The sequence below is a fragment of the Harpegnathos saltator genome, unplaced genomic scaffold (assembly GCF_003227715.2).
Source record: "Harpegnathos saltator strain DR-91 unplaced genomic scaffold, Hsal_v8.6 scaffold846, whole genome shotgun sequence".
NCBI lineage: Eukaryota > Metazoa > Arthropoda > Insecta > Hymenoptera > Formicidae > Harpegnathos > Harpegnathos saltator.
The window spans coordinates 433,451-459,372 of record NW_020230700.1 but is presented as its reverse complement, the minus strand read 5'-3'; the positions used below and the strand labels follow the sequence as shown (position 1 = coordinate 459,372).

Genomic DNA, 25,922 nt, shown 5'->3' with positions numbered 1-25,922 from the left:
TATTATAATAGTGCCCTAATTTTTGTTAACAAATCAACTTTCGGAAATTTCAAAATTATTAAATTAGCACCCTGTATATACGTCGTCGGCGCCAATGCATATAAACCACAAAGGCGAGATGTGATGTTGCATCAATCATGAATGTCGTTAGCGGCGCAACCGATAAAAATGCAATACAGATTTTACGCTCGATAAATCGCTGAAATATCGAGGCCGTTAGACGACCTCATGTTTTATTGTAACAACCGATAAAAACTAACGAGCTCTGAACAACAACGGAAGACTGATTGTTTATATTAGAAAAAGCTGACTGTTTACTTTAGAGAAGGAGAAAAGTTCTTCCGCGCGAGAACGACTCGATGACGTCACTCAGGGGCGCAATTTAAGACGCGTGAATAATTGCATTTCTCGGATTATTCCGCTATCGATTGCGGGTCGCATCGCGAACATTCTTTCTCCTTTTTATTCTATTTCTTCTTTTTTTACCTCAGGAATATATTCCGTTAATTCTAGAGAAATATTTTCAACCGCGACAACGCCGCTGCAAGCGGCGGAGAGGCATGGAGAGAGAGAGAGAGAGAGAGAGAGAGAGAGAGAGGGAGGGAGGGAGGGAGAGAGTATAAGAGATTGCCCATAAAAGATGAGAATGCGTTATTGATTTTTCGCTCGATAAATCGCCAGAATATCGTTCGCTTTGAGCGAACGCCATGCTACCGAACTCTGCGCATAACGCGGCACTCGAAATAAAAATGCTCCGGTTAAACGCCGACGACAGTAATCGCGCGCCGAAAGACACTTTATCGATTTGCAGCGATACGCGCAGAATTTCACCCGTTCGAAAAAAAAGAGGAAAAAAAATAGCACAACCACGATTTTCGAGAAATCGCACGCTTCGCATTTCCGCTGATTTGAAGGTTCATTCAGCCGACCCCAAAATCACTCTTCCTCTTTCTTTTGCCACCTACCCGCTCTCGTTTCTTCGCATGTTCACGAATTTCCACTTGTAACGTGTCACGAAGTGAGGTGTAATTTTGCCGAAGCGTACTACTCTGCGTACGAGCGAGTGAGAAGGTACCGGATGACGTTTGTTTCTTCTCTTTTTCTTTTCTCGAACCCTGTTTACTCGCGAACGCGCGCCTTTTACTACAGTGACAGATCTATCTAGCGAGTTCGATCGACAAGAGTGCGAAAAGAGCTTCCCGTAAAGATGTCTTCGCCGCACGTTAGTAACTCGCGCGACCCGAACAAAAGCATTTCCAGCCGGAAGAAGTGGTGGAAGCGAAGAGGTCTCAAGTGGTCACTCGGGTTGAACGCGTTTGAACGTTTCGCACTCCCGTTTTGCTTGCTGAGTCTCGTTGTCCCGAGGATAAACGCACGTCCGGCTTGTCCCGATATGGAAATGTCAGGTGAATAGCATATAACGATCACACGCGGCGCGCGTGTCTTTCGGAAAAAAATCATCCTCTTCGAATAACTTCATCAAACTCCTTATATTGATCGCTAATTAATTGGTTAAGAATCGCTAATAGCAATTTCTAGTTGTGTACATTAATAATTAATATTAATAGAATTAGATAAATCAATATATTCTTTTAGAAAAAGTTAGAGATTTATAAAATCAATTTAGTTAATCTAAAAGTTACTTGAACAAAAACTAACTTAATTGATTAACTTTTTAACTCAGTTGAAAATTAAATTAAAAAATTACATTATTAAAGTTAAATTAAGTAACTTGTTGAAGTTAAGTTATTAATAAATTAGTTAAGTTTGGTTAAAATTAACTTATTAAAATTGAGAATTAATTATTTGAAACATTATTGTTTTTTTACGTATAAATAGCTTTTTAATCGTATGTTAAATTTACACAAAATAATAATTAAAAAGTTTTTTACGAAAAAAGTTTTTTAAGGAAATATCAACTGTAATCACAATTCTATATTTACAATTAGCATTCTATACAAGAAACGAATATTGCTGCTTAAAAAAAAGAAAAAGAATTTTATATAATTTTTTATTTTTCCTCTTCTACATTATAAGTAGCCAGCATTTATTTTAATATCGATCAATTATCTTAATTTATACAGAGTTAATAAATTAATATTAATGTCTTTTAAACTAATAACAAAGAGTTAAGAGTTGGTTCTTCTAAAATAAATTAAGTTAAAAGTTGTTAACTTTATAACTTTTTAACTTAACTTTTAACTAATTAACTGAGTCATTACACTATCCTGAGTATTATCCATGATATATTAATCCATTTGTATTATTAGGAAACTTGAAAAATTGCTGATTCTTTCTTCTTTAAATTGACGTGAAATATAATAAAGCGGATTGGGAACATATGATTTTTATGATTTGATCCATCATCAATGAGAAATCATGATTTGGAAAATCCTTTTATGAACTCCAATATGACCAGGCGAAATGAACGGATATATCCGCTTGAGACGCAAATGGATTAAAGCTCTCAGACATTCAATCACGAATAAATTTGAAGACTAATAAGAACCGTTGCAAGATAACAGTCACGAATAATAATTTTGCAAAAAGATAATAATATCAATGAAGCGTACATGCCGAGAAATTATTTTGTCCTAACATACGCGAAGCACGAAACAGAAACCATCTTCCTGTGTCGAGAGTTATATTATTTTAAACATTTTGACTTCATTACTGTTTGTATTATTTGTTGAACAGTGTTCGATGTGAGACTAAACATTTACATTTTTACTGTATTATCATATGTACATAATATTTTCCAACAATTTATTTTTTTCTATTCAATAATATTTTCGAAGATCAGCACTCAACTCTATATATATATATATATATATATATATATATATATATATATATAGGGTGTCCCATTTTAATGTCCCACCCCAAATAACGCTTCAGTATTGAAGTTTCAAGGAAAATGATCTGAATAAAAGTTGTAGGGATTTAAGTGAACTACCTTATGATGACATTGACTTTGACCTTGGCCTCTATTTTCAAGATCATTTGAAGGTCAACTTACGTTTTTTAAATGGGAATTATTTTTAACTTACCGATTTTTGGAAATTTCAAAATCATCAAATTAACAAAAATCAAGGCGCTATTGTAACAATATATTCTTGAGACTAAATAAAGCAAGAAAGTCTAGTACCACTTTTTCTTCCGACAAATAATTAGCGAGATAAGTTAAATATTGAAAAAGTTATCAAGTTTTCCTCAAATATCTCAAAAAATATTAGACAAATAAAAAAATGTTTTAGACAAATGTTATTCAAATTATATTATATTATAGTTATTATAGCTATTATAGTAGAAAAAAGTAGTGTAATAAAAAATAAGGATTCGTATTTAAAAAACGCGTTGACCTTCAAGTGACCTTGAAAATTGAGGTCAAGGTCAAAGTCAAGGTCATCATAAGGTAGTTCACTTAAATCCCTACAACTTTTATTCAGACCATTTTCCTTGAAACTTTAATACTGAAGAGTTATTTAGAGTGGGACATTAAAATGGGACACCCTGTATATATATTAGACTTTTCTCTTTTATATTAATATAATTTTTAATTGAAAACTAATACACAACTAATATTCTAATAGCTTGTTCGATTTCTTTTCAAATGGCTAAAAGGTTAATAATTCTGTATACCATCACAGCAGAAAAAAAAGTTGCAACATTTCAATCTCGAACGCATAGTCCAGCAAAAGTTTTCTATAATTCTGGAAAGATAAATTTTCCTAATTGAACATATGCGTTCTACAATTGGTCGAGATAAAAATATTGCAACCTTCTTACTATTGACTTGATGTTAGCAAAATATATACAAAATATATAAAAAAATAAAACAGTTAATATTTGCCCTCCCGATCGCAATTTTAAAAATATGTTTTAAACAAAAAATAGGAAAATTTCCTCATTCGTTTCTGATGCAATGTGATAACAAGATTTGTTTTATTTTGCACCTTGCTAACTCTGTTGACTGTATTAATTATCAATTAGCTCAATCGCAGTTTGATAAATGTCATCCTTAATTTTTTGGCTAAGTTCATATTTTTACGATATAGTATTGCAATCGCGCACACGCGAATGGCATATGTTATCTTCAATCTGCACGTTTTCCAATTATTATCGTGTTGCAGAAGACAACGATATAACGTGTGACATCGTACGCGACATTCTCGACACCCACAACAGGATACGTCAGTCTATCGCCGAAGGATCAATTAATACTCAACCACCTGCTGTCAATATGCGCGAGCTGGTGCGTCGCGATAAAATATAAACTGCCATGTCTACATCATTCGACACGATATTCTTAATGTTTCCTACATACTAACGATCTTTACAAGCATGATAAAATTCTCGTGATCTTCCATATTAAAAAATATTATCCTTCTAAAATATTTAAAAATATTATTCAAAAATATCCGTATTCAAAAATTTTATCATATCTAAAAATTTACTCAAAATTGATCGTTTAGATAATCGACGAGTTTTTAAAATTTTTAAGAAGAAATATCGCAAAAAAGAACCTTCAAGATTCCAAAGAAACTTCTTTCTTATTTCTAAAATATTTACTACGCCCATAAAAAATAGATCATCAAAACAACTCGAACTAAATTAAACGAACTCCATTTCAAAATTGTATATAGCGGATTTTGTTCTTTATTCTTAGCAAAATTTTTCTGTTTTCTAATATCTTGTTTGTTTAAAACAAATTCAAAATTTAGTTCACGATATGACACGATCATAAAGCTTTACAAACAGCAATACATTATTCGTCATATTTATTGTCTAATTTGCTTAATTTCCGTTACTGATAGCAGTTAATCAACTCATGCAATCAACCTTAAAAGAACATTTATATCATATATACAACTACGTGTCTTAGCTACATTAACTTTTCTTATTATTTATTGAATTTGTTTGACTTTTTTATTTCTACATGGGTTTATTAATCTGATTGGACTTTTATTCTTGGATCTATCCTGATTGCAGTTTGTGCAAAAAATTTATTGTAACGTAAATCCTGACGTAAACCTAATCCTAAGAGTAGTTCCCAATTCTTTCACCTAATTCTTTTAAGTATAAAAGAAGATTACTACTCTAGAAAAAGCTTTTTCCTCGGACATTTAATAAAAACAAACAGTCGTTTTATTAATTCCAAATAGTACCATTGTGATACACCTCAATTCAGTTAAAGAACCGATTTATTATATTTTTGATAAAAAAAATAAATTTATTCTTTGTCCTTTTTGCATAGAAGATTTCTGAGAAGGAAAAAGTAATCAATTCGTACAAATTAAAAACATTAGAAACATCAGTCCTTATAAATAATTGAAACTGTTTAAAAAAGAAACTCAAGAACTGAAATTGGAGAACCCCAACAGTATACCGAGAGTTAACAAAAAAAATTATTCGTAACACTGAGATAAAAAATCGAAGCTTTTCCGAGCTTCTTCCGAACATTCGCATTGTCTCATCATTTATATGCTGCATCCATCTGCACATTAATTTCATCTCGCTTATTATTCATCTTCACAGTACTGGGATTCCGAGCTCGCATCTGGCGCCCAAGACTGGGCGAATCAATGCGTCTTCGAGCACAACGATCCTAAAGACAGAGAAGTCGGTACGTGTAACGTATAATATCCCAAACGTAAACACTCATTTCCATTTGCTGCGGGCGCTTCTCTCGTGATTAATGGCAGTACTTGATGCGAAGCATTTTATGATCGCTTGTTGTGCGCGGTAAAACGGTCGAGCATTGTTCAAAGTGAAACACGAAACACATCTCCGCAACTATGGAGGATCATTTAGCAGATCCGATAAAAATAATTGTATATGATTATATATGAATTTTGTCTTTCTATATGATCATATGTGTAAACATATATGTAATTATAAATATCCACACTATAAAAAATGTTATTACAAATACAATTCCAGTAGCTTATTTATCTGAAACTTATTTTTATAACAATTTATGATGTATAATTGAACGAAACAATTGTTTTTCTTTTCTTCATTCAACGTTTCCTCCAATGTAGATATATATAATTTCATATGGTCATATGTATATATTGGGTGAGTGCAAAAGTTCGTGCGGAGTTTGTGAGTAAAAGTCACACAGTGATTAGGTAAACAAAAATCTTTATTCAATCAATGATATATTCTCCATCGTTTTCTATAATCTTTTCCCAACGTTCTGGCAGCATACGGATGCCTCGATCATAAAAACTGCGCGGTTTAGATTCAACGAACGAAGAGACGCCGTTTTTTAAGGCCTCCAAAGAGTCAAAGTTTTTTCCATTTAAATAATTTTGCAATGACCGGAACAAGTGATAGTCAGATGGTGCGATATCAGGAGAATACGGTGGATGCGTTAAGACATCCCATTTCAGGCTCTTCAGTTTGCGCAGCGTCTTTTTCGAAACGTGTGGTCTGGCGTTGTCGTGATGAAAGACGACTCCCTTGCGATTTGACAAAATCGGACGTTTCTCTTTTATTTCTCGATTCAGATTGGTTAATTGGCGACAGTACTTGTCCGAATCAATCGTTTCGCCAGCGGGGAGAAGCTCGAAATAGATTATGCCCTTGCAATCCCACCAAACAGAGAGCATCACCTTCATCGGGTGCAAACTGGCCTTTGGCATTGCGTCACCATGCTCACCTGATTGTTTCCATGTCCGTTTGCGCTGAACATTGTTGTAGAGGACCCATTTCTCATCGCCCGTCACTAGTCGATCCAAAAACGACTCGTTATTGAGCCGCCCTAGTAAAGAAACGGCTGCAGAAATTCGCTTGATTTTGTTCTTCTCGGTCAGCAAATGGGGCACCCATATATCGAACTTCAAATCGAATCCCATCTTTTTTAAACGCCGAAAAGCGGTTGATCGGTCAACGTTTAGTGCTGTAGCAACTTCTTCTGTTGAAATTCGCGGATTATTGAGCACTAAAGTACGCAAAACATCGTCATCAATGTCAGAAGGTCGACCAGAGCGTGGCTCGTCTTCAAGGTTAAATTCTCCGCGCCGAAATTTAGCAAACCATTTTTCCACAGTTCGTTTAGCTGGTGCTTCATCCTGATAAACATCCTGAATGTTTTTTACGGCTGCGGCAACGTTTATTCCCTTCCGAAACTCGTAAAGCATAACATGCCGTAAATGCACCTTATCGATACTCATTTTTAAAGTGATATTTCTCGAAGCAGTTTGTATGAAAACAAATGATTTTTTTTTAATAACAGCTGAAGACGTCACCTTTCCAACGTTATATAATATGTAGATGGAAGTATTAACAACACTTTACGACGCTTATAACTCCATCTACTGAAACTCCGCACGAACTTTTGCACTCACCCAATACTAAGTGCGCAACTAAGTTTCCGGGTTTTTTTGATCAATGAAAAATGGAAAATTTCAAGAGAAATACAAAAAATGGTTTATTCAAAGTATCGTCCCTCGCTAGCTACACATTTTTGCCATCTCTCTGGCAATACGTGAACACCGCGACGATAAAACGACGCGTCTTTGGTCCGAAACCATTCATCCAACCAATTTTGCACTTCTTCGAAATTGGCCAAGTGTTACCCAGCCAAGCCATGCGACATCGACCGGAACAAGTAATAATCGAAAAGGATCAGGTCTGGAGAATACGGCAGGTGCAGTAGCAAATTCCATTTCAGCGTTTTGATGATGTCCTGGACGATGGAAGTGCGATGGCACGGAGCGTTGTCGTGCTGCAATATCACTCGTTCGTGTCTCGTGTCCCATTCTGGCCGTTTTTCGAGCAATGCATGGTTCAAATTGATCAGTTGTTGTCGGTAGCGATGCCCATTGACAGTTTCGCCCGATTTCAGCAGCTCATAGTACACGATTCCTTTCTGGTCCCACCAAACGCAGAGCATTGTCTTCTTTCCGAAGAGATTTGGCCGTGCCGTCGATGTTGATGCTTCGCCAGGTGAAGCCACGATTTTTTGCGTTTGGGATTCTCGAAATATATCCACTTCTCATCGCCAGTAACAATTCGATGCAGGAAACTCTTTCTTTCATACCACAAAAGCAAAATTTCGGAAGTGACTTTTCGATTTTCCATCTGTCTCTCAGTCAACTCATGCGGCACCCATTTTCCTTCCTTTTGAATTTTTCCCATGGCATGTAAACGTTTGGAAATACCTTGGCGAGTCATGTTTAATGCCTCCGCAAGTTGATCTTGTGTTTGCGAAGCAAGCTCGTATAATGTCAAAAGAAGAAATATAGCGAATTATTTAAATATATTTTTTCCATATCAGCGAGATTCCCCGTTGGACAGAATATTGGCTTGATGAAGTCAATGCGAAAAAATCAAGATAGCGTAAAAATTGATTTTCCTAAGCAGATACATAATTGGTTTGACGAGCATAACGTGTACCAGTTCGGCGTGATTGACGAAAAAACTTTACCAGCAGTTGGCCATTATACACAGGTTGAGTAATGAATATATATACTTACTATAAAATTTAATTTTATATACAGGGTCCTCAAAAAGTCCGAGAATGCTAAAATATTTCGAAAAATATGAATAATACGAAAAAATGTTTCATACAAAAGTTGTAGGGCATAAAAAGATATATTTAGTAGTCATATCAGTTTGACCATAGGTGGCGTTGCTAAGATCATATGAAGGTTAACTTTGTGTTTTTAAATAGAACCCCCTACTTTGATTAGAAATTCTTATAACTTATCTCGAGAGGTTTCCAAAACACTATAATGAAGTCATATTTTATTAAGTTTTTTCCGAGTTACGACGCTTGAAAGTTACAGTACCGCCGGCATTAGCATTACCCAAAGCGTATCGCGCGGAGGTTGCACGGTCGGATTTACACCTCGCGCGCGTGTGTGTGTGTGTGTGTGTGTGTGTGTGTGTGTGTGTGTGTGGCACTACAGAGATCAGGACCCTACGGTTCGTCACTCCCGCAATATTTTCAGACTCCAAACCCTCTCCGTAATGTGTGTGTGTGTGTGTGTGTGTGTGTGTGTGTGTGTGTGTAGGTAACATTTTTCAAGCTATTGTTTTTTACTTTTTCAATTAATCAAATGTTCAAAATGTCTACCTTCTACTGTTTGGCAATGAGCTAAACTATTCATAGAAACTATTGATCGCATGGCTTATTTGTTCTAAAGTGATCAGAGATGCTTCCTGCATTGTTCGATCCTTCAGGTCTTCCAAATTACATGGTTTTGTCGCTTAAACCTTACTTTTGATGTGTCCCCAAAAAAAAAGAGATAGATCAAGAGGAGATAGATCAAGTAATCTAGCAGGTCACTCAATAGCAACCCTTCTAACTATCCATCGATTAGGAAAAGAACAGTTTAAAAATTCTCGAACTCGTACCGCAAAATGAAGTCCTGTCCCATCTTACTGGAACCAAACGTTTTGCATGTTTGCGTCAAATAAATTTTCAATTTCAGGAATGATATGATCTCGCAATAAATTTTCATATTTTTCAGCATTTAAATCACTATCTATGAAAAATGGGCCTATAATACTGCAATACAGATCCCTGTCCAAATCCATTCAATTTTTGGATATTGGTGCGAGATCACTCATCCAATGTGGATTTCGTCATTCCAATATCTACAATTTGGCGATTAACAGACCACTTATTTGAAATGTAGCTTCATCAGAAAAAATAAAAATTCAAGAAGTAGCATGATTATCACACCGATGCATCAGTTTTTCACAAATTGAATTCTTCTATCAGAATTATCTTCCATAAGTTCTTAGCGATAACAATTTTATACGGATAAAAGTTACAGTACCGCCGGCATTAGCATTACCCAAAGCGTATCGCGCGAGGTTGCACGGTCGGATTTACACCTCGCGCGCGTGTGTGTGTGTGTGTGTGTGTGTGTGTGTGTGTGTGTGTGTGTGTGTATGTGTGTGTGTGTGTGTGTGTGTGGCACTACAGAGATCAGGACCCTACGGTTCGTCACTCCCGCAATATTTTCAGACTCCAAACCCTCTCCGTAATGTGTGTGTGTGTGTGTGTGTGTGTGTGTGTGTGTAGGTAACATTTTTCAAGTCTATTGTTTTTTACTTTTTCAATTAATCAAATGTTCAAAATGTCACCTTCTACTGTTTGGCAATGAGCTAAACTATTCATAGAAACTATTGATCGCATGGCTTATTTGTTCTAAAGTGATCAGAGATGCTTCCTGCATTGTTCGATCCTTCAGGTCTTCCAAATTACATGGTTTTGTCGCTTAAACCTTACTTTTGATGTGTCTCCAAAAAAAAAAGAGATAGATCAAGAGGAGATAGATCAAGTAATCTAGCAGGTCACTCAATAGCAACCCTTCTAACTATCCATCGATTAGGAAAAGAACAGTTTAAAAATTCTCGAACTCGTACCGCAAAATGAAGTCCTGTCCCATCTTACTGGAACCAAACGTTTTGCATGTTTGCGTCAAATAAATTTTCAATTTCAGGAATGATATGATCTCGCAATAAATTTTCATATTTTTCAGCATTTAAATCACTATCTATGAAAAATGGGCCTATAATACTGCAACTACAGATCCCTGTCCAAACATTCAATTTTTGTGGATATTGTGTGCGAAGATCACTCATCCAATGTGGATTTTCGTCATTCCAATATCTACAATTGTGGCGATTAACAGCACCACTTATTTGAAATGTAGCTTCATCAGAAAAAATAACAAAATTCAAGAAGTTAGCATGATTATCACACCGATGCATCAGTTTTTCACAAAATTGAATTCTTCTATCAGAATCATCTTCCATAAGTTCTTAAGCGATAACAATTTTATACGGATAATATTTATGCTCTTTTAAAATGTTAGAAACGCTGCCTTCCCTAATATCATGGGCTTGTGCTGTTTTTGATACGGACAAATGAGGATTTTCCTGAAATGATTGGAGAACAAAGTCTTATCATCATTAGTTGCGGATTTTGGCCTTCCGCTGCGAGATCAGTCCTTAACTGTTCCCGTTTCAAAAAAACGAGTCACTGTTCTGCAAACGATGGATTTAAAAATAGGATCGAGATCAGGATGTGTAACATTAAGTAGATCAGCTACTTCTTGATATGATCTAATACGGTCACCAAATCCTCGATAAATAAATAAATAGCAATATTCTTTCTTTTTCGGTCAACATTTTTCAGAGAAAAATGTGATATTATAATCGGAAAAAGGAACAAAAGAGATAAAGAGCGAGATACGAGCGAGCGTAACTCGTTTTTAGAATATGTGGATCGAGAAGAGATCTTCGATCGCACCTCCGCGCGGTACACTTTGGGTAATGCTAATGAGTGAGTGAGTGAAAGTGAGAGAGAGATGAGTAAGAGAGAGGAGTGAGAGAGAGAGAGAGAGAGAGAGAGAGAGAGAGAAGTAGAGAGGGAGGGGGAGGGGGAGGGAGGGAAGAAGCGAGAGGGAGAGAGAGAAAGAGTGAGAGTGATAAGAGGGTGAGGGGGCAGAATGAGAGAGGGAATGTCTAAAGATAATACATAACATAAGTTTTTACAAGTAAAACTTATATAAAATTTACCTTTTTAAACAAAAAGGTAAAAAAAAGGCGCCAAGTACAAGCGCAACACGTATTGTGTTATTTTTAAAAATATCAAACTCAAATTATTTTTTTAAGGTATATATATATGTGTGTACATAAATTTTTACAAGTAAAACTTATAATTATTAGGAGTACAAATAAGTTTCCGCCGTTTCCTATCAAAAATTAGGAATTTATTGTGAAAGAACGGTACATTATGTTTCATTCAAAGTATTGTCCATCACTAGCCATTACTTTTTCCCATCTTTCTGGCAGCATTCGGATACCACGTCAGAAGAACTCTTCATCTTTTGAGACTATCCACGAATCGACCCAATTTTTAGTATCTTCATATGATGTAAAGCGCTGCTTAGACAGGCCATGTGCCATCAACCGGAACAAGCGATAATCGGAAGGGACAATGTCTGGTGAATACGGCGGATGGGGTAGGACTTCCCAATTAAGTGTTTCCAAATAGGTTTTGACTGATTTTGCAACATGTGGCCGAGCGTTGTCATGTAGGAGAATAATTTTGTCGTGTCTGGAGTAATAATGGACGCGTTTTTCCTTGAGTGCTCGGCTCAATCTCATTAATTGTGTTCGGTAGAGAGCTCCAGTAATGGTTTCGCTCGGTTTGAGCAACTCATAATACACGACATCAAGCTGATCCCACCAAATACATAGCATGAGCTTTTTCAATGAATATTCGATTTGGCTGTCGATGTTGAAGCATGGCCAGGTGGTCCCCATGATTTTCTCTTCTTTGGGTTATCGTAGTGGATCCATTTTTCATCACCAGTGATTATACGATGCAAAAAACCCTTTCTTTTATGCCTGGTAAGCAGCATTTCACACGTGCAAAATCGGCGTTCAACGTCTCTCGGCTTCAGTTCATATGGAACCCAATTTCCTTGTTTTTGAATCATTCCCAACGATTTTAAACGATGTGAAATTGCTTGTTGAGTCACTTCTAATGTAAATGCAAGTTCTTCTTGCGTTTGGCACGAATCTTCCTCTAATAATGCTTCCAATTCCGTGTCTTCGTACACTTTCGATCTTCCACTACGTTCTTTGTCTTCCACGTCAAACTCACCGTTTTTAAACTTTTGAAACCACTCACGACAACTTCTCTCACTTAAAGCAGTCTCGCCATATGCTTCTACAAGCAGTCGATACGCCTCAGCTGCAGATTTCTTCAAATTAAAGAAGTAAATCAAAAGTTCCCGCAAATGACGCTTATTCGGCACAAAACTTGATATTTTCGCACGAAAAAAATTATGTGATGCTGATACGGAGTCACTAATACTTCAAAGTTATGTTGTTACCAGATGTCCAAACTTACGATATTACGTTTTACATCTGACAATTTTAACATAACCTTCTGGTGGGGCCATCTTTTGTCAAACGGCGGAAACTCATTTGTATTCCTAATATAATAAAACTCTACAATACTATTCTACTATATAAAAAAAGTGATATATTAGAACAGTAGCGCTAACTGAGAAACCTAACATATATATATATGATTATTGTTTACTTAATATTTTTAGAAATCTGAAATTCAAATTATTTCCTTATTTTAAGATATATATATATTATGTATATAACATAAGTTTTTACAAGTAAAATGTATCAAATTATTTTTCTTTTAAGATATAGGTATGTAAATATGAAACCGGAATTTTTATATAGAAAATACACGTTTATTGTATGAAAATGATAAAAAATATTTTATTCGAAGTATTGCCCATCGCTAACTATACATTTTTCCCACCTGTCTGACAATTTGTGGATGCCACACCAAAAAACTGTTGCTCTTTTGAGACAAACCAACCAGTCATCGAGCCATTTTCGTAAGAAGTGAAGTGCTACTCAGCAAGTGCGTGTCCCATCGATGCAAATAAGTAGTAATCAGACGGAGCCAAGTCTGGTGAGTAAGCCGCATGCGAAAGTATTTCCCAACTAAACGCCTCAATCGTTTCCTTGACCAGTTTTGCTGTGTGTGATGGTGCATTATCATGAAGCAAAATCACTTTGTGTTGCCTTTTTTGATATTCTGGTCGTTTTTCACGTAAAGCTTGATTCATCATCGATCATTTGTTGTCGGTAGCGTTCAGTATGAACGGTTTTGCCAGGTTTTAGCAGCTCATAATAGATCACACCCTTCTGATCCCACCAAACACAGAGTATTGTCTTCCGTCCATAGCGATTTGGCCTTGCAGTCGATGTCGATGGTTCGCCTGAAGTTACCCATGATTTTTGACGCTTAGGATTCTCAAAATATATCCACTTTTCATCGCTAGTCACAATTCGATGGAGAAATGACTTTCTTTTGTACCTGGCGAGCAGCATTTCGCAAGTGGTTTTTCGGTTTTCCTGCTGTCTTTCATTCAGTTCATGTGGAACCCATTTTCCCATCTTCTGGATCTTTCCCATGGCTTTCAAACGTATGGAGACGGTTTCTCGTATCACATTTAATTGATCCACTAGTTGTTGTTACGTCATCGGGACCTTCAAGCCCCCCACCACGACAAGGTGGCGCCCACGGGGGGGACCTTCTTATTATTTTTTTTTTTTTTACGAGGAGGAAATCCATCATGGATACCCTGACCCTCGGGGAAGGGCCAGGATTATGCCGGACTCCTACCGGCTAAAACCTCCCCGGGTGGCGCTGCGAAGGGATTTGGATCGGGGCCCGGGAGCCTACGTAACTGCTGATCGGGGCCCCGAGTCCAGATGTCGACCATCGTCGATCCCCGAGGGGTGAGGTGGGAGGGGGGAAGCGAGCCAAGGCTCTAGCGAGCCAAGGCTCCTCTTCGACCGCCGCTCCCAGGGGAGGGGGGAAGCCAGCCAGAGGCTCGCTTCGACCGCCGCTCCCCTTTCCCCACCCCTCATGCCCCACCTCTTAGGCTGGAAAGGGGGAAGCCGACAACGCCTGCACTTCGACCACCGTTCCCAGCCAGGCGGGGCGCCCCCAGTACATGTTATGCGGCCGACTGATCCACCTTCTCAGCCGGCCACTCTACGTTTGGAGGGTTTTTTAGGGCATCGGGAGTCCCCGCCCGATGTCCCATCCTCCCGCCCGGCGGTTACGGAGGGGAAACAGTCCCCTGGCCGCCGGGCGCTCTCTCCCCCTGTAAAAAGAGGGGAGGACGGGGGGTTACCATTCCCCCTTCCTTCACACCGGGTTAATTACTGAGGGGAAAGGTGCTGACTGACCATGGCAACGCCACAGTCGCATCCTCTCCCCCCGTTATTCTCGCCCTACTCCCGTTTATGGGTGAGTAGGTGACTGACAAAGGAGGGGGGGTAGGTCGCTTCCCACGGCCCTTCCCCTCCTTGTTCTTCCTGCCATCGTCGTCTGCGTGATCGGCAGTGTCGGCAGTGTCGTTGCCGTCGTTGCTGTTTTCCTTCCCCTGGCCGGTTGCTTCTTACCTGTCATTGTAGCTGGCATACGTCCGAGCGCCCTCGATCGAGCGTCCCGGCGTCTGGCCTGCGCCCTTCCTGGGGGGGTCTCCCCCTTGGAGGGGGAAGAGCAGGCTGAGGGGGTGGCGGGATGGTGGTCGCACCATCCTCCGTAATTCCTCGGAGGAGGAGTCGACGTCCCCCTTCCTGCTCCTGCTCCTCCCCGCTCTCCATAGGCGGTGGCGTTCCCTTCGCCTCCGTCTTCTTCCCCGCCCTTCCGCCTCCCTGCGGATCTCTTCCGCGGCCTCATTCTGCGAGAGGACCGCTTCGCAGAAGGAGGCAAACACCCCCCATTTCCTCTCACTCCCCACGACTGCCCCGACTATCGTCGGGAGTGAGCGGTCGCGACCAAGTTCCCGTATCACGACTCCGCGCTCAGCGCTCCAGGCGGGGCAGTCCTGGAGCGTGTGCTGCGCGGAGTCGTGATCGTGGTCGCAGTGGTGGCACTGCGTCGTGCGCTCCTTTCCTATTCGGCACAGGTACTCACCGAAGCATCCGGTACCCGGTGAACACCTGTGCCATCCTAAAAGTCAGGGTCCCATGTGCTCTGCCCATCCAATCCGGCAGGCAGGGCTGGACGGCCTCGACGGTCCTCCTCCCATATCTGGCGTTTGCCAGTATCCTCTGCCATCTTTGGAGGCGGATCTGCCGAGCCTGATGCTTCATTTCCTGCACTGCTCTGGCGAGCGCGATGTCTACCCCCCCTTGCTCGATGAGCTCCCGCTTCCTATTGTACATTCCTCTGTACATCAGGGCCTGGAGCTCAATGGGGGCATGCTCGCCAGAGCTATCGCCGCCACGTGGGATACAGTCCGGTAGCATCGGGCCACTCTGACCGCCAGCGCCCTGTGCACCCTGCGCAGGGTTGCTTGCATTGGGCGACTGACGGCCAGGGCTTCCGCCCAAATCGGTGCCCAGTACAGGGCCACCAATTTAATATCCCCGCGTGGAGGCGACGTGCCTTCCCGTCTGGTCCCCCGATTCTGGGCATAAGCCTACCGACATTGGCTGAGACTGCTCTCAGCCGGGACCTTCATATTTTTTTTTTTTGACGAGGAGGAAATCCATCATCATGGATACCCTGACCCTCGGGGAAGGGCCAGGATTATGCCGGACTCCTACCGACTAAAACCTCCCCGGGTGGCGCTGCGAAGGGACTGGCATCGGGGCACCGGAGCCACGTAACTGCTTATCGGGGCCCCGAGTCCAGGTGTAACACCTTCTGTCCCTGAGGGGTCGGTTGGGAGAAGGGGGAAGCCAGCCCGAAGGCTCGCTTCGACCACCGCTCCCCTTTCCCACCCCTCACACCTCGTCTCTTGGTCAGGAAGGGGGAAGCCGGCCGAAGCCCGCTTCAACCATCGTTCCTGACCAGACGAGGCGCCGCCAATGCATGTTGTGCGGCCGACTGATTCACCTTCTCAGCCGGCCGCCCTACGTTGGAGGGCTGGTTGGGGCACCGGGAATCCCCTCCCACCCGGCGATTACGGGGGGGAAAAAGGTTTCCTAGCCGCCGAGCGCTCCCTCCCCTAAGGGAGAAAGGGGAGGAAGGGGAGTTACCATCCCCCTTCCTTCATATCCCGTTGTTAAATGGGGGGAGGGGTGCTAACTGACCGTGACATCGCCACAGTCGCACCCTCTCCCCTCCCTTATCCTCATCCTACTCCCGTTTGAGGGGGAGTGGGTGGCTGGTGAGGGAGGGGAGGTGGGTTGCGTCTCACCGTCGTTTCCCTCCTCCTCGTCCTTCCCGCCACTGCCTGTGTGGTCGGCTGCGGTGTCGTTGCCGTCACCGCTCTCTTCCTTCCCCTGGCCGGCTGCCTGTTGCCCGCCATCGCTGCTGGTGACGCGCGTCCGGGTGCCCTCGAGCAGGCGCCCTGGCGCCTCGTTTGCGCCCTTCCTGGAGGGGGTCTCCCCCTTGGAGGGGGAAGAGCAGGCTGAGAAGGTGGAGGGGGGATGGCGGTTGCACCATCCTCCTTAGTTCCTCCTCCTCAGAGGAGTCGACGTCCCCCTCCCTGCTCCTACTCCTCTCAGCTCTCCATAATCGGTAGCGCTCCCTCCGCCTCCGTCTTCTTCCGCGCCCTTCTGCTTCCCGGCGGATCTCCTCCGCGGCCTCCTTCTGCGAGAGGACCGCCTCGCAGAAGGAGGCAAATACCTCCCATTTCTTTTCACTCCCCACGACCGCCCCGACTATCGTGGGGAGTGAGAGGTCGTGACCTAATTCCCGTATCACTACTCCGCGCTCAGTGCTCCAGGCGGGGCAATCCTGGAGCGTGTGTTGCGCGGAGTCATGATCGTGATCGCAATGGTGGCACTGCGTCGTACGCTCCTTTCCTATTCGGCACAGGTATTCACCGAAGCAGCCATGCCAGGTGAGCATCTATGCCATCCTGAAGGTCAGGGTCCCATATGCCCTGCCCACCCAATCTGGGCAGGGCTGGACGGCCTCGACGGTCCTCCTCCCGTATCTGGCATTAGCCAGAATCCTCTGCCATCTCTGGAGGAGGACCTGTCGAGCCTGGTGCTTCATCTCCCGCACTGCTCTGACGAGCGCTATGTCTGCCCCCTCCTGCTCGATGAGCTTCCGCTTCCTGATGTACGTACGTTTGTACATCAGGGAGCCCAATTGCCAGGAGCTCAATTGGGAGCATGCTCGCCAGAGCTGTCGCCACCACGTGGGATACGGTACGATAACATCGGGCCACCCTGACCGCCAGCGCCCTGTGCACCCTACATAGGGTAGCTTGTATCGGGCAACTGACGGCTGAGGCTTCCGCCCAAATCGGCGCCCCGTACAGGGCCACCGAGTTGAGTATCCCCGCGTGGGGGCGACGTGCCTTCCCGTCTGGTCCCCCGATTCTGGGCATGAGCCTGCCCACATTGGCCGAGACCGCTCTCAGCCGGGGGACCAGACGGTTAAAGTGCTCTCTGAAGCACCAGGTGCCGTCCAAAGTGAGGCCCAGATATCGCACCTGGGCCTCTAATGGGACCCTGACCTTTCCTACCCTGATCTGGGACTGGGGTGGCTTCATTCCCCTTCGGTGGAGGAATATAGCCTCTGTTTTTCTCTCCGCCACCACCAGACCCAGACTGCGAATGGAGCGCACGACGTATGCCACCGCAAAGTTTGCCGTTCTCACGGCTTCCCCCCAGTCTTTTCCCCCGGCCAGGATGAGCGTATCATCCGCGTAGCAGATAATGTTACAGCCGGGGGGAGGGCAGTTTGGAGGACCGAGTTGTAGCCGAGGTTCCATAGGAGGGGGCCCAAAACGGACTCCTGTGGAACCCCGCAACTCATGCCCCTCTCGCATACCCTGCCGTCGGCGTCCCTCCAAGTTAGATGCTGACCCCGGAAGTAATCTTCGATGGCGGCCACGAGGTAGGGTGGGAAGCGAAAGAAGCCACTCATGGCTTCCACCACCCTACCCCAGGGCAGGGTGTTGAAGGCGTTGGCGATGTCAAAAGACACAGCCACCGCCACCCTGCCCTCCTGCGTGATGGGCCTCCCAGAGGGACCGTAGATGCTGAATCGCATCCACGGTTGAACGCCCCTCTCGGAAGCCGTATTGGCCGTCATCGAGAGTTGGGCCTTCCCGGGACATATGCCTCACGAGGCGGGCTGCTATAACGCGCTTGAAGAGCTTGCCCGCCTCGTCCAGGAGGCTTATGGGCCGGTATGCGGAGGGGGTGTCCTCCGGTTTACCCTCTTTGTGGAGGAGGACCACATTGGCCCTCCCCCAGACTGGGGGGATTTTTCCTTCCCTCAAGGCTCGCGTGAAAATTCTCGCGAACCTGTCGTTCAGATATCCCGAGGCTAGGGTAAGGATGCGGCTGGGGATTCCATCGGGTCTTGGTGCCTTACGGCTCTTGACCCTTTTGATGGCCCCGGCCACCTCCTCCTCTGTGACCCCCGGTACCACCCCTTGTAGTTCAGGGGTGGGAAAAATATACGGGCCTATGGGGGGTCCTTCTTCCTGACCGGGAAGAGAGTCCCCATGACCCGCTCTAGAAACCGGGGGTCAAACGTCTCCGTCAATGGGGGCGTCCATGGCTTTAACTTGTTCATTACCATCCTATATGGACGCCCCCACGGATCCGCATCTAACGAGAGGAGGAGGGTGTCCCACCCTTTTCCTCTGGCCGCCCCAATCGCATTCCTCAGAGATGCTGCCGCAAGGCAGAACTCCCTGCGGGCGGCCAGAACAGCCTCGGAGTCCGAATCAGGGTCATTTCTGACCCTCCTGAAGGCCCGCCTGAAGTGGACCGACTTTTGCCTGAGATCGGTTATGGTGTTGATCCACCATCAGGCGGACCTTCTTGGGCAGGACTTGACTCTGGGCATGGCTTCATCGCACGCATGTGCGATCATTTCCATTATTTCCATAACCTCAGAGTCAAGGTCCCGCCCTTCCATCTGTCGTGGCCAGGTGGCAGCCTCCAGGGAGAGTTCAAGGGCCTCCCTGTCCAGCTGGTTCAGAGACCATCTCCCTGGTCGGGGCTCTACTTTAGGACGTTGGGGCCGTAGGCCCTGGGGGTGACGGACAGAACCATCTCAATGATAAAATGGTCCGAAAGAGCTTCAAGCTCATCCGCCACCCTCCAACTCCGCACCCGCTTCAGGGCCGCGGGGGAAGCCCACGTGAGATCGATGATCGATTCCCCCCGCCACGAACGTTGATTTACGCCCCACGTTCAGCAGGTGCAGGTCAAGGTCCGCAGCCCAATTCTCCACTTCCTCCCCCCGCCTGTCACCTCGCCGGATCCCCACAACTCCGACTTCGCGTTGAAATCCCGGGCGATGATGACAGGCTCAGGGAGATACCGTTTAACGGCCCTCCCTATTTCTCGGAGCCTGGACTCAAAGCTCGGTAAGTCCAGGCTCTTAGTTGGGGGGAGGTATACCCCGACCACAGTCAGGACCCCCCACCTGGCCACGACATAACCTATCCCGCTACTCAAATGGGTAGCAGGAGGTGAGCTACCGCTCGCCTTCCATATTATTGCTACGGAGCCCTGATTATCCCCAAACCATCTTGGATGGTTTTTGGGGACTCTGTAGGGCTCCGCCGCAATTCCCAATCCTGCACCGCGCTCGGTCATGGTGTGCTCAAAGAGTGGTAACGCCTGCCGAGCGCGGTGCAGGTTCGATTGGAGGAGCCTTGTATCCATTATAGTTGGATTAGAAGTTTCTCCGCTGGTCCCTCCTCGTCCTCGCTCCCACTTCTTTCAATGGGCCGGTGACGTTTCTCTCCTCTCCTTTCCACCTCCATCTCCTGCGTCTCCTCCTGCGTTGCGATTACAGGGGAGACTGGGTTTGCCACGTCTAGTAGAGGAGGGGGGGAGTACAGGTCCCTCAACTCCGCCCTCTTCCCTCGTTCCTTCAGGGAGGGAAGGGAGCGCGGGTAGTTTCGGTGCGGATTCCCCCGCTTTCTGCTCCTCTTCCCTTCTCCTTCTTCTTCTTTTACTGGGGGGATGACACGCTGGCCCCTCATTCGATGACCCGCCGGTTTGCCCGCCTCAGCACAGATTACACATCTTGCCGATGCAGTGCAGTTGCGGGCTAAATGGCCCGTTTCCCCACACCTGTAGCAATTTTGCCGTCTGTCGGCTTTGCTGTCGCAAGTTTGCTGTACGTGCCCTCTTTCGAGGCATTTATAGCACTGCAGTGGCCTTACATCCAGCCATTCCACTTTAACTTGCGTCCATCCTATGGACAGCGTACCTCTTTCAGCAACTTTCCTTGCCGCCGCTAGAGGACACCTCATCCATAGCGACCTGGACCCTGATGGCATTGTCCTCATCAATCCTGTTTGAACTTCTGCCACTCCACATCCCCCGACTTGTGCTATCTGTTCCGCAGCCTCCTCCTCCGAGGTAGATATCTCTAGACCTCGGAGTCGGATTTCCCCATTTTTTGCGGACGGGTGACTCTGGCTTTATCAGCCAAGACCTCCCTCAATTTGCTTGTAAGGGTATCTGCCTGCGCATGTCTGTTCTCTCCCGGGATCTCCAAGATCAGGGCTCCTGTGACACCCTGTCTCGTTCTGATCTTGGAGATCCCTAGGCCGTTAATGTCTATTTTCATGGATGCCTCTAGGATTGAAACAGCCACGTCTCTATAGGGGGCATCCTCGAGGTACTTGATTACTCTATGTACCTCCGCTTTGTATTTCCTGTTTGATGTACAATCTCTGAATATCTTTGCGGGGATCTCTAAACCTTGTATAAGGTTTTCCTCCATTTTCTTTTCCAGGTAGCTCTTTTTCCTGGCCATAAATTCTATCTTTTTTCTGTATTCGCCCATAGTTTCGGGCCTTCCTCTTTTCCGGGTTGCTTTCTCAGCAAATTTTTCCTCGTCAGTCTCTCCATTGGATTTTTTGGGGATGTCCCACTTTTTCCCGTTGGGGTTCCCTCCATCCGAGGATACAGTATCTGACGAGGATTCGTCCACATTGATGGGCGATCTCGACCTGGATCGGGGGTTCGCAGCTTGTTTGCTGGTGGTGGCACTACGAAGTCCCTCCCTTCTCGTCAGCCGGCTGCTGCTCGGTTGATTTTCCGGGACTGTGTCCCCTTTCGAGCCATAAATAGGCTCCGGATTATTCGTGTCCTTGTTTCCTGCCAAGGTCGTCGTATCATGTTCCAGGTCCGAAATGTCATAAGAGGAATCAGTCATTTTGGTTTCAAACCCACAACTCTGCACGGCTCCAGTGCCCGAGCATGCCCGTATCCCCCCGGAAAGGGGGAGCCTCCGGGTTCCCCCAGAGGAGCACCATATGGCACGGGCCGACGGAATATGACATCGTCGGCACTGGCCTCCCGCCCCCTACACGCGCCCTGACCACCATTTTTGGTGGCCAGACCGCTTTCGGGGGTCCCACACTCCGACAATATGGGCACCGTGCAGAGCGCCGCGACGCGTGGGGCCCCATGGAAGGAAGTAGTTCACCGGTGTCGCACTCCACCGGGAACGCCTCCCCCATGGTAGCCAGCGAACTCGCGCCGCCCGAGGGTCCGCTTTAGGGTGATGTGATCGCATTCCCTCGGGGCCATAGGGGCCCGGCCCTGCCTCGGAGTACATCCGAACGGCCCGGAGCACCCCTCCACCCTCCGGGTACCGTGAAGGGTTCCAAACCCTCACAGTGTGCAGACCCGGGTGTGGGTACCTCCCTCCGCCCGGCCGTGGCCGGGACGGATGAGGGAGAGGATCACCCCCTTTGGCTGCCGAAGCACCGGCGTGCAATGCCTCCGGGAGTGAGTCCTCTAGATGGCGCTTGAGGGTGCCCCGATCCCGACCTCGAAATACGTCCGAGCGGCCCGGGACACCCCTCCACCCCCCGGGTATCATGGGGCAAGCCCCATGGTGTGCAGACCCGAGTGTGGGTTTCTCTGTCCGTCCGGCCGAAGCTGAACGGGTGAGGGAAGTCGGAGAGATCCACCTTGAACGAAGATGGAGTCCTCTCCCCTCATCACCCCAGGGTGCCCCGACTCCGACCTCGGAGTAAGTCCGAGCGGCCCGGGACACCCCTCTACCCCTCAGGTACCATTGGAATTATCCCATGGTGTGCAGACCCGGGTGTGGGATTCTCCGTCTGCACAGTCATGACCGTGACGGATGAGGGAAGGAGGTCCTCTCTCCCTTTGGCTGCCGGGGCACCGGCGTGCAATGCCTCAGAGAAAGGGGTCCTCCTAAGACGCATCAAGGGTACCCCAACCCCGATCTCGGAAACGTCCGAGCGGCTCGGAGCACTCCTCCGCCACCCAGGCCCATGGGGGGAGGATCCCCATGGGGTGGAGTCCTGGGTGCGGGTACGTCCCTCCACCCCGGTCTAACCATAACGGTCCAACCGAGGCAGGAGGAAAGTGTTCTCTCTCTTCGGCTGCCGGAGCACCGGCGTGCAATGCCTCGGAGAGAGAAGTCCCCTTCCTAGAGCGAGTGCAAAGGAGGCCATCTCTGTCGCCTGCCGGAGCATCGGCGTGCAATGCCTTCAGGGGTGGTGATCTCCTCTCACCCGCTCTGTGACCATTCTGGTCCAAGACCAGGCTGGTCACCCAGCCCAGTCGAGTGCTCTTGGTCCAGTCCCTCCGTACAGACCACTCCGGCATGGTAGAACCTGCCAGGGGCCGAAACCCCCGCCGGCACAGCTCTGTACATCATTGGGACCTTCAAGTCTCCCCACCACGTTAAGGTGGCACCAACGGGGAGGGACCTTCATATGACCTTAGCAACGCCACCATGATCAAACTGATATGACTACTAAATAGATCTTTTCAAACCTTATAACTTTTGTATCAAACATTTTTCCGTATTTTTCATATTTTCGAAATATTTTAGCGTTCCCGAACTTTTTGAGGACCCTGTATACTTACCAGGTGTGTAAATATGAAACCGGAATTTGCCCAAAGATGGCCCTAGCTGTCAATGTAGTTACCGTCAAACCACGTCATTGGCGCCATTTCCATTTGTTGACATCTGACAAAGATTTTCAATTCACAACAATATAAGTTTCATACAACAGCATAGTTTGTAATAGCGTTGAACATGTCGAATTTTGTGTCTGGAAGCTACGATTTGCGGACAGCATTGATTTTCTGTTACCATTTGAAGAAAACTGCTGCAGAATAGCATGGAATGCTTGTCGAAACTTACAGTGAGCATGCTCTTGGTAAATCACAGTGCTTTGAATGATTTAAAAAATTCAAACGTGGCGATTTTGACGTGAGATTTTTTGACATGGATTTATGTAATATATAGTTAGACAGAGGATAAACCGAAGAAATCCTAACAAGGCTTCAAAAATTTTGAGACGCTTCTCTTATTATTTTTACAGCTCGCTTGGGCGGCAACCTATTTAATCGGATGCGGATATTCTCATTATAAAGCGTCGGATCGTACGATTTTCCAGCTCTATGTCTGTCATTATGGACCAACGTAAGTGTTAAACATAGAAATCATATCTGAAGATCCTTCTAGTAATCATAAAAAATAAGCAGTACATTTAAAATCATGTTATGATCATAGAGAAAAATTAATTTCATAATTTAGAACATCGTTCGTCACGTGCACACTAATACACGTCATCTCTTGAACTAATCGTATAACGTTCACTTTGTTTGATGTTTAAAGTGGCAACGAAATCGGCAAGCCACCGTACATCGTAGGCAACCGCAATTGTCATCATTTGTCATTTCTGGAAGCTTCGAACGTATATTCCAATCTCTGCGGTATGTTCCTCAATTTTTCGTCTTTACACGTCAAAATATTTTTTTTTACGAATAAACAAAAAAACATCTGTAAACTATTTTTGATCTTAATAATAGTACGAGCATCAACAAAGTAAGATCACTTTAACAGGATTAGAGAGAAGTTACTTTCTGAAAATAATTTGTTAAGTACCGTTATTCATTAACATTACTGTCATTCATAAAGTAACAAATCGTTACAATTTCCGTTATGTTTTATCACCAAGTCTTAAAGACTTTTTTTAAGACTCAATGGCATTTATTAATAATATAAAATATAATATAACCGATAAAAAATAACTGTCTTTATCATCATTAACTAAAAAATCACGTTATTGTATTAATTATGTTACTTATTATTAATAATCATTTACTCTCATTTCCAGTAAAAAATATAAATTTAAACAAATTTTATTAAAATTACTTAAAATTTAATAATGTAACCTTCGATATCTTAACTCAATACAAAGGCTTTTGCTCAATTAGTCCTGTATCAATATTACATAAATTTCGATCTCAATCCAGTAGAACGGAGATATGAACATTAAATTAAATTTCATTAAAATTAACGTAAAATTAAAAATGTACTTCGTATCTCCTAAAGGTCAAGATACGAACCGTTTTCCTCAATATATTGTATCAACCTATTAATAAATTCGACTTAATTCCCAGTAAAGCGAGATATGAACATTTAATTCAAATTCAATTAAAATTAACGTAAAATTTAAAAAATGTAACTTGGTATCTCCTAAACGGTCAAGATACAGAACGCGTTTTGCCTCAATATATCCTGTATCAACATTCCACCATAAATTTCGATCTCAATTCCCAGTAAAGGAGATATGAACATTTAAATCAAATTTCAATTAAATTAACTAAAATTTAAAATGTAACCTCGATATCTCTAAACGCTCAAGATACAGAACCCTTGCCTAATATATCCTGTATCAACTATTAAATAAATTTCGACTCTCATCCAGTAGAAGAATATAACATTTAAATCAATTTAATTAAATTACAAAATAAAAATACGCAACACGCATACGTCAGTAAAAGTAAAAATACAACGAAGTGAATTCTACACTCACAATTTATTATTCATTTTGCTTATAAATTTAATTTTACAGAATGACATTTCAATACTATATCTTTCGAAATTCTAAATATTTTCTCCGATCTGTTATAAATTTTATAATTCATATTTTGACTGCGAATAAAGATATATCGATATAGTTTATTTTTAGTGTTTTTACTACTACATTAAATCCTGCATTTGAGTACTTCTAAGTTATATACTTCAAAATGCGGAGCATTAACAATAACAACAACAACAATAAATTATATTTCTATTATACAATATTTTTACGGCTCATTCTAGGCACATTTCATCATTTGTATACAACTCAAGTTAAATATAATAAAACTGAAGAAATAATAAACCTCGCAATTTTCTTCCCTTTTGTTTTGACTAGAAAAGCAGTGGTACTCTAATACTCTATTATTATATTAGAATTTTTGATATTATTTACTAAGAAAAAAATACAGGATGTCCTATAACTCACAATGAACATCCATGAAGTGTGTGTCACCGATTTCGACAAAACTTGGCATATTTATAGAGTAGCCAAAAATAAGAGACCCATATTTTTTTACAGGCAATGTAAAGGAAGGTT

At 44.0% G+C, this 25,922-nt stretch overlaps 1 protein-coding gene across 1 annotated transcript; it reads left to right on the top strand.

Annotated features, from left to right (window-relative positions):
- The first annotated feature begins 789 nt into the window (after positions 1-789).
- LOC105188674 (venom allergen 3-like) lies at positions 790-24,347 on the top strand. The gene is made up of 8 exons (XM_025307371.1): positions 790-1,071; positions 1,150-1,406; positions 4,134-4,255; positions 5,539-5,626; positions 8,288-8,460; positions 23,838-23,938; positions 24,134-24,231; positions 24,328-24,347. The coding sequence occupies exons 2-8, from the start codon at positions 1,208-1,210 to the stop codon at positions 24,345-24,347; spliced, it is 801 nt and encodes a 266-aa protein (XP_025163156.1). The 5' UTR covers positions 790-1,071; positions 1,150-1,207.
- The last annotated feature ends 1,575 nt before the right edge of the window (positions 24,348-25,922 follow it).

Coding starts and splice junctions, on each gene's coding strand:
- LOC105188674 (XM_025307371.1), top strand. CDS start 1,208: ATGTCTTCGCCGCACGTTAGTAACTCGCGCGACCCGAACAAAAGCATT. Junction 1,407..4,133: donor TCCCGATATGGAAATGTCAG/GTGAATAGCATA, acceptor ATCGTGTTGCAG/AAGACAACGATATAACGTGT. Junction 5,627..8,287: donor TCCTAAAGACAGAGAAGTCG/GTACGTGTAACG, acceptor TTTCCATATCAG/CGAGATTCCCCGTTGGACAG.